This window comes from Balaenoptera borealis (assembly GCF_965194805.1).
Source record: "Balaenoptera borealis genome assembly, chromosome: 1".
Taxonomy (NCBI): Eukaryota; Metazoa; Chordata; class Mammalia; order Artiodactyla; family Balaenopteridae; genus Balaenoptera; species Balaenoptera borealis.
Genome location: NC_138860.1, coordinates 151,669,356 through 151,679,264, shown reverse-complemented (window position 1 = coordinate 151,679,264; position 9,909 = coordinate 151,669,356). Strand labels below are relative to the sequence as shown.

The 9,909-nt window shown below is 34.2% G+C and overlaps 1 protein-coding gene across 4 annotated transcripts in view; it reads left to right on the top strand.

Moving 5' to 3' along the window:
• The window catches only part of LOC309618310 (uncharacterized protein C1orf185 homolog), a 246,069-nt gene that overhangs the window by 209,323 nt on the left and 26,837 nt on the right, over nt 1–9,909 (top strand). For all 4 annotated transcript variants that reach the window (XM_082371870.1, XM_082371871.1, XM_082371872.1 and 1 more), the window contains one exon: nt 7,512–7,617. In XM_082371870.1, coding sequence (XP_082227996.1) covers nt 7,512–7,617 — 106 coding nt within the window. The remainder of the gene's footprint in view (nt 1–7,511; nt 7,618–9,909) is intronic.

The window sequence follows — 9,909 nt, the reverse complement described above, 5'->3', positions numbered from 1 at the left end:
CTACTCCTGACACAAATATATAGTAATTCTGGTTAAAGATATAGGCATAGATACAGATAAGTAACATCTATATCCATGTCTATATTTATCTATATCCTTTATATATCTATATATATCCATATGTAGATATGTTAAAGGATATGTGTATATCTAGCTATAGATAGATAGGTTAAAGGATAGACAGACTGGGGAAGAGGAACCTATAAAGGCAATAACATTATAGACAGAGAAATGGGAAAAAACCAAGTGAATTAATTTTACTTATGCCAAGGTAAGAGAGAGAGAGAATGGTCAATAGTGACCTTTCAATTGTGTGTTAATGAAGTTATTAATGACCTTGGGAATAGAAGTTGTGAAGTAGAAATTCTCATTTTAAGAGTTTTGGCTGCAAATGGTAAGAAAAGGATCAACTGTAAGCTGGAGGTTACTGTGCATAGAGAGAAAGTTTTGTTTATCTTAAGGTGAAAGAGTCATAACCTGGTTTAGGATTTAATATCTTTGGCTAGCTATCTCTTACTCATTCTGTAAGATTTAGCTCAGGTGTTCTCTAAGAAACTGTTCCTGCACTTAGTCAAAGTGCCTCTGTTGTCTTAGTGCTGTCAACAAGTCATTATCATAGCAATTAGAATATTGTAACGAATATTCTGTTTAAATGTTGTACCCTCCAGATTTTAAACTCTATGACCATGTGTTACTTATCTTTCAGTCACCAATTCTTTTTTGTTGTTGTTGTTCGTTTATTTATTTATTTATTGGCTACGTTGGGTCTTCATTGCTGCATGTGGGCTTTCTCTAGTTGTGACGAGCAGGGACTACTCTTTGTTACAGTGTGCAGGCTTCTCATTGCAGTGGCTTCTCTTGTTGCAAAGCACAGGCTCTAGGGCATGTGGGCTTCAGTAGTTGTGGTGCGTGGGCTCAGTAGTTGTGGCTCATGGGCTCTAGAGCGCAGGGTCAGTAGTTGTGTCACATGGGCTTAGTTGCTCCGCAGCATGTGGTTTCCTCCCGGAACAGGGATCGAACCTGTGTCCCCTGCATTGGCAGGCGGACTCACAACCACTGTGCCACCAGAGAAGTCCTCAGTCACCAATTCTTGGCAAGGGTTTGGCAATAGAAAGTTCTCAAACCATGTTTAACTAGACTATGGAGTTTTTCAAAATTTTTCTCCTATCTTTTTACAGATCTTCCTGTATCTGTATTTTGTATTTATTTCTTCCATTATAATGCCTATAATACCTTTTTAATTACACTTATTCTTTTTCACATATATGAACTTCCTACTAAACCACATACCTACGGACTTCCCTGGTGGTCCAGTGGTCCACACTTCTAGTGCTGGGGGTGCAGATTTGATCTCTGGTCGGGGAACTAAGATCCCGCATGCTGAGTGGCACAGCCAAAAAAACAAGAAAAAACCCACATACCTTTATTATTCATTTTTCTAATACTAACATCTAGCACAGTGCCTATCGTTTATTCATTAAATAGTCAATCATTTTTGAGTAACCAGTCATTATTCTAAACTCTAAGAATACCAGAGTGAAAAAGATTTATCTTCTGGTAGAAGAAGACAGACAATAGACAGTAAACCAATAAGTAAAGAAGACTATTTATTATAGCAATTATTAAAGACAAAGAAACAGGGTCATATAATAAAGTGACTGTTGAAAATGAGGAGTCATTACTTTAGATAGCATACTTAAGGGCAGAGTCAAGAAAGTAAAAATCCTACCTCTGTATATAGTGTTTCTTTAACTTATATATTGACTAAATCTTCAAAGTGAGAGGGGATCTTAATGATCATAGAGTCAGCCTTTTCATTTTACAGATTGATTTATAGATAAAGTGTGATTTGTTGGAGGTATTAGAAAATATGTAATTTGTCTTTCTCTTGGTAAAGTGGTTTGGGAACTTTCATATTCTCTATAGCTCACTGGAATTCCCCTGAGATATAAATGGCCCATTTAAACCAAGGACTAGAATGGTGTTTTACTAATCACACCTATTTTCTTCCCTAATGGAGAATTACAAAAAGGATAAAGAGGAGGGAAGAGATCTTAAGGAGGAGAAAGCTAAATAGGCTGTAAACACAGTGATAACAATAGAGAAGTTGCTACAATGAGACTTGTACAAAGTAAAGGAGTCAAGAATCACATATGAAGATTAAAAATTTTTGTTCCTGATTTTTCTAAGATTCTCATGCTAGAAAATCTGAATGTACAGAAAGGTCTGGAGTGGAAAATTATAACTAAGCCCTTACCCCAGGAGTAGCCAGTATTGATTATTTACCTTATAAAAGTATGTTTTTCCCTCTTTCTTTTCTTTCTTTTTTTTTTTTTACAAAATTGAGATCCTATTGTTTTTATATTTTTTATATTTGAGAAAACCAGAAAAGTAAAAAGAAAAGGACAAAGAATAACAAACATTCATGTAATCTTCTACTAAATAAATATTTTTTCATCATATAAACTTCAGATTTTTAATTTTTTAAAGAAAACATTACAGATAAAGTCTTAAGTTTATATTCAATCCATAGTCCCATTCCCCTCATTTCCTCCTCAGACACAACTAATATCATGAGTATGGTGTATTTTAATACTTCTGTCACATTGTTTTTTAAAAAGTATTATTTTGTGTTTCCTTTTAATGTGCATAAATGGAATCAGTATGTGATTAGAATAATTGAATATAAATTTATGGAAATCACTTTATTCACTGAACACTAGGTTTTTCAGTTCTATTTATGATGATACATATCGATCTAGTTTATTCATAAGTCATAAGTTTTAAGCTTGAATTTTCACTGAACACATCTCTATAACCAGCACCCTGTTCAAGAAACAGTATGTTAATTACCAGCATCCCTGAACTCCCCCCGATGTCTTTGTTTGCCTTCTTTTGCCCAACATTATTTATGAAATTTATCCACTTTGTTGTGCATAGTTGTACTCTATTCTTTCTCATTGTTATAGAACATTTTGTTTCTTTAAATCAATTAAACTTTTAAAATTTATCCGTTTAACTATCAGTTGGCCTTTGGGTAGTTTCCAGTTTGTGTCTCTATCAACATACACACATAAAAGTGATGCTATCAACATTCTAGCATATATTTTTAAGAAAATATATATGTACTTCAGTTTGGTATATATCTAAGAATTGCTGGGTCATAGGGTATGTATATGTTCAGCTTTAATAATAGTGCCAAACAGTTTTCCAAAGTATTATAGAAAATTACATTCCCACCAACAGTGAGTGAGAATTCATGTTACTCTGCCACCTTGACAGCACCTGATATTTTCCATCTTTTTCATTTTAGGCATCATACAGGGTTGTCGTATTGACTCGTTGTGGTTTAATTTGCATTTCTGTGATTATTAATGAAGTTTTCATATATTTATTGGCCATTTAGATATCCTGTTTTACGATACCCTTAAGTATTTAGCATTTATACTTAACTGTTTCTCTAACAAAATCTAAAGATATTCATTGTCTATACTAGGTAAGGACGGACTTTAGCAATTTTTTAATTGCTATTGTCCCTCATTTATTGGTTGTATGCCTTTGAGCAAGTTACTTAACCTCATTTTTGCCTCATCTGTTTCCTCATCTGTAAAGTGGGGAAATAATAATACTTAGCTTATAGAGTTGTGAGAATTAAATGAGTGAATATATATATAATCACTTTGAACGTGCCTGGCATATAGTATTTGCTGTATAAATATTAGATTATTATTATTGTTGTTATTGGTGAAAGAATAGACAATGTATACCAAGGGGACAGAATAGAGATTCCAGAAATAGACAGAGACAAATATAGGTAGCTGATTTTTGACAAGGGTGCAACAGCAACTCTATGAAGAAAGGATGGTCTTTTCATCAAATAGTGTTGGAATCACTGAATACACATATCCCAAAACAAAAAAAAACAAAAAAAACTTGACCCCTGCCTCTCGCCTTATGCAAAAATTAATTCAAAATGAATCATGAATTAAATGTAAAACATAAAACTAGAAATATTTTATAGGAAAACATAGAAGAAAATCTTTCTGACCTGCAAAGAGTTCTTAGATACAGCCCATAGCACAAACCATAAAAGAAAAAAGTTGATAAATTGGATATCACTAAAATTAAAAAGTTTTGCTCTGTGAAAGACGCTATTAAGAAAATTGAAAAGACAAGCCACAGCTGGAAGAAAATATTTCCAAATCATGTATCTGACCAAGGATTTGTATCCAGAATATATAAAGAATTCTAAAAAATCAGCAAAGATTTGAACAAATACTTCACTGAATAAGATATGTGGATGGCAAATAAGCATGTGGAAAGATGCTCAACATAATTATTCACTAAGGAAATGTAAATTAAAACAGGGGTCCCAAAAGAGAGAATAGAGAAGTAGCAGAGAAGCAATATTAAGAGATGCAGCTTAAAAAAGGTTTTTTCTTTTCCTTTTTTAAAAGGAAGATATCACTGTATCTCCACAGTAAGATACCACTGTGCATCTATTAGGATGGCTGAAATGAAACTGACAATATCAAGTGGTAGCCATGATACAGAGCAACTGAAACTGTTGTATTTGCTGGTGGGAAAGCAAGACAGAACAACCACTTTGGAAAGCAGTTTGGTAGTTTCTTATAAATTTGAATATATACTTGCTATATGACCCTACTGAAATAAAAACTTATGTTCAAATAAGCAACTGTATGCAAATGTATAGTATGCCTTATTCCTAACAACCCCAAACTGGAAACAACCAAACGTCTCTTAGCTGGGGAATAAACTGTGGTCCATCTATAAAATGGAATGTTACTCAGCAATAAAAAGAAACAAACTACTGATACATGCAACAACATGGATGAATCTCAAATGCATTATGCTAAGTTAAAAAAACCAGACTCAAAAGACAACATGCTGTATTATTCTATTTATATGAAATTCTGGAAAAGGCAAAAACATAAGGATAGAGAATAGGGATGGAAAATAATCAGTGGTTGCCAGCAGTTAGTACTTGACTACTAAGAGGCTGTACCAGGAAATGTTTTGGGGTGATCGAAGTTTTCTGTAACTTGGTTGTGGTGGTGATTAAATACTTCTTATATTTGTCAAAACTTACAGAACTGCACACACACACTCACAAGTGAATTTTAATATGTGTAAATTCAAAAAAAGTTTTTTAAAGAAAAAACCTTCTGGGCTTCCCTGGTGGTGCAGTGGTTAAGAATCCACCTGCCAATGCAGGGGACATGGGTTCAATCTCTGGTCCGGGAAGATCTCGCATGCCGCGGAGCAACTAAGCCCGTGCGCCACAACTACTGAGCCTGCGCTCTAGAGCCCGCGAGCCACAACTACTGAGCCTGCATGCCACAACTACTGAAGCCTGCGTGCCTAGAACCCGTGCTTCGCAACAAGAGAAGCCACCGCAATGAGAAACCCGCGCACCGCAACAAAGAGTAGCCCCCGCTCACCGCAACTAGAGAAAGCCCGCATGCAGCAATGAAGACCCAACGCAGCCAAAAATAAATAAATAAATTTTAAAAAAGGAAAAGAAAAGACCTTTTTAAGCTGTATCTCTTAATATTGTTTCTCTGCTACTTCTCTATTCTCTCTTTTGGGACCCCTATTAGTTTTATGCTATATGCTCTTAATCTTTTCCAAGTCTCATAATTTATCATATTTTTCACTTTTTTATGAAATTGGGTGAATCTCTCAGTATTATCTTTCATTTCATTAATTCTTTGTATTTAAAGAAACATGTACTCCATCTTAAAATTTTTAAATTTATAATTTCCAAGATTCCTCCTTGGTCCATTTTTGAGTTGGTCATTCACCACGCCAGACGATGGCTTGGTCTGGGAATTGTCTCACTGATATTCTCTGCTTCTTCTAGTTAATTCCTGTTTCCAGATCTCGGTGCCTAGCATGCTTGTGGTTTTAGCTCCTACTTATTTCTGTGTGTTGCTTTTCTTCTTTTGTCCATAGAAATATTTATCTTATATTTGAGTACAAATATATCTTTAAATTTTTTTTAAACATGTGTTTTATCTATCTTGCTTTTATCATTTAATACTATCTGATATCTCCTTATACCACTATGCCTGTGATCCTCAACTGAGGGCAGTTCTGCCCCTCAGAATGCATTTGGTAATGCCTGGAGATATCTTTGGCACAATGCACAGGACAGTCCCTCACAACAAATTATCTGGTCCAAAATATCTATGTTTTTTCATATATAAAAATGAAAACTGGAGGTGTTTTTTCATACTGTATCACTTTGATAAATAGCCTTATGTAATTTTTTGTACCATTAATTAATTTCCAAATGTAGATATTTCTGAACCCAAAGAAAACTAAGATTTGAGAGGCACCATCTAGAAAGTTGGAAATTACTTAGAAAACAACAAAAGTATGGGAACAACAAAGTCTTTATCACGTCATACCCTTAGTGGAACTTATATGTTCACACATAAAGATCTTCTATTAGTTTTATACTTTTAAACCTCTTTTTCCCCAAATAATATACTCCTAAGTTGTCTTAAGGCCCTTCAAATTCTATACAGCCTTCTGTGAAAGCTTTCTACAGCTTGCTTTATGCTTAGGTAGCAGATTTCAGAATCTTAATGAATACTTGACCAACCTAACTATAAATATCTCATGCTTTCTTTATTCTTAATTCTTTTTAATACATACCAGTATTGAGATGTTTGGTGGCAGGGATACGATAATAGAAAAAAACAGAGGACTGCCTTTAATTTGCTGCATGACCTTACTTCACTTACTGCTTTCACCTGGGCCTCAGTTTTATCATCTGTAAAATGAAGGAGTTATACCATATAATTCCTGTAGGCTTTTCCAGTTATAAACCTGTGATATATCATTATTTACATTGCTTTTATTTAGCTTTTGGCTATGATCTTTTACTGTTCCTGAGAAAAAGTAGAGATAAAATGTTTAAAGATTTCTAAGATCTTTAAAAATTCCTCATATTTGTTCTTTACTACCCTCATCTACCTCCTTGTAGTGATTGATAATAAAAATCTTAAAATGGAAATCCTCTTATGTTGAAGGACTGCAAAGAATGATACTGGAAAAGTAGCATAAAAATTCACAGCTGGACTGGAAAGGGAGACAACTAGATAAGAAGAAAGGAGGTGACAGCTGTATAAAAACAAGCAAAACAGGTCTCAAATTTTGGTAGGGTCAAACAAAAGTGCCCTGGGCGCTAATGAGGATGAGGCCCCATGTAATTCTCAAACTCAGGGTCTTGAAATTTATTAGAATTGCAAAGGACCAGAATTCAGGTCTCCCAACCTCCTCATTAATGTCTTAAACACTACATTATGTGTTATTATGTGTTATTAATGCACATTATGTGTGTTTTTATGGGTGTTAATGTGTATTAACACACATTATGTATTATTAACACTACATTATGTGTTAAGCTATTATGTCATTTAATTTTACATAGAGAATGAAGATACATGCCTGAAATAATCTTTTATAATTTATTTGTATAGGTTTTTTTAACCACTTAACCTATTTTCTGGGTGCTGGTGCTGTTACTTTGGGAATTGGTTTCTTCGCTTTGGCATCAGCTTTGTGGTTCCTGATTTGCAAACGAAGGTAAGATTTATTAGAACATTTGACTTTCTTTCTTTTAAAAATTCAGTGAAAGATTTTCTCAAGTGGTATTAAATTTAAATAACTATAATGATATTGATTCTGTAATTTGATTGGGGAGAGAAAACTTTACATGTTTAGACTAGCCTGAAAAGAGAAGTCCTAGTAGTATAATAGTCCGAGCAGTATAATAGCAATCTTCATGCATTAAAATTTTAAGGAATAACAAGATCTATTTTATTCTGTAGAAGACATGGGTTTGAATTATAATAGAAAATTTTTTAAATTTTGACTACTAATTTAGAGGTTAAAAACATTACTGAGAGAAAAAGACTCTCTTTCTTTAGGAGATATTTAAGAAGAGAGCTGACAGAATCTCTGGTATGGTCTAAATGTAGTCTTTTGCCGGAGATGGAAAAAAGATACTTGATACCTCAGTTCCTTTCAACCCTAAAATTTGGTGTTTTTTATTATTTAATTGGTTCAGTATTTGCTTTGGCTCATGTTAAAAAATTTAAATTGTAATACGATCTTCCCACACACTCTTCCAGTATTCCCTATTTCAGCAAATGAATACATACTATCTATCCACTTGCACAAGTCAGAAAACCAGAAATTATTCACTAATTCATTCTTTCACAGACTTGCAGTGCCACTGGGAGGAGACAGATAATTAACAAATAAAGTGGTCAGGGAATGTCTCTTCAAGTGGGTAGTATTTAATCTGAGATTTAGGTTAAAAAAAGAAGCCAGACATGTGATGACCCTGTGGAAGAGCTTTTTTCTAAGCTAATGGGATAGCAACAGAAACTCCAAGTAGGAATGATCTTGGTATTGTTCAGTAAACAGAAAAAAAGTCAGTGTGAGTAGACTGAAGTGAGAGGGAAATAATGATGAGATTAAAGAGGGAGATAAGGGTCAAATCACACAGGAATTTGTAGGCTAAAACATGGAGTTTAGATTTTATTATTTCTGCCATCAGAAGGTTTTAAGCAAGGGAATGACATTATCATCATAATAATAGCTAAAATCAAGTGTTTACTGCACACTGTTCTAAGTGCTTTACATGTAGCTATCTCATTTAGACCTCATAACTGCCCCATGAAGTTGCAGTAATATTATCCCCATTTTAAAGACTACAATACCACCTATAGATGATTTACATTTTAATAACACTTAAAAATTTGAGACATAGATTTTAAATATATGATGTTGAATTTCAACAAATATATTCCCATGTAATCACAACCCCAGTCAAGATACAGAAATTTTCCATCATCCTGTAAGTATCCGTCATCCTGCTTTCCAGGAATTTCTCCCCACCTCCTACCCAGAGGCAGTCATTATTCTGATTTTTATCACCATAGATTAATTTTACCTATTCTTAAACTTCATATAAATGGACTTTTTATGTCTGCTTTTTTCACTTAATATAATATTTTTGAGATTCATTTATGCTGTTGCATTTATCTGTTCATTCTTTTGATTAATGAGCAGTATAACATTGTATAAATTTACCTCAGTTTGTTTATCCATTTTTCTGTTAATGGACATTTAGGTCATTTCCAACTTTTAGCCCTTAGGAAATAAGGCTGCTGTGAACATTCTAATCTTCTTGTACATGTGCTTTCACTGCCCTTGGGTAAGAGTGGAATTGGTGGATAGTATGATTAGCTTCATAAGAAACTGCTAAACAGTTTTCCAAGATGGATGTACATTCCCATCAGCAATGTATGAGAGTTCTGATTCTTAAAAGATTTTTCTTATGTCTCTATAAATCCTGTATGTTAATGGAGCAAGAGTAAAAGCAGAGAGGCAAGTTAGGAGGCTACTGCGCAGTCCATGTTAAGGATGATTGTGTCTTAGACTAATATGGAAGTAGAGGAGATGAAGAGAAGGGGCTGGACTTGGGGTAGTTTTGCAGGTAAAGTTAGCAGGTCTTATTGATAGATTGGATGAGGTAAGGAAAGATAAGTGAAATGGCAGAGTTAATGCTAATACCTACATTTTTATCATGAGCAACTGAGTAGTTAATCATGCCATTTACTGAGATGAGGAGGTGATTGGGGGGGAAACAAGTTGAGGGAGTGGTGGTAAACTAGGAGTTGTATTTTGGATGTAAGTTTGAAAGCCTATGAGACATCCAAGTTAAAATGTTAGACAGTCAGATATACATGTGTGAACTTCAGGGGAGAAATCAGGGCTGAAGATTTAGGTTATAAGTGTATAGAGGGTATATAAAATCATACAACTGGGGGGCATGGAGTCAAGATGGTGGAGTAGGAGGACATGGAG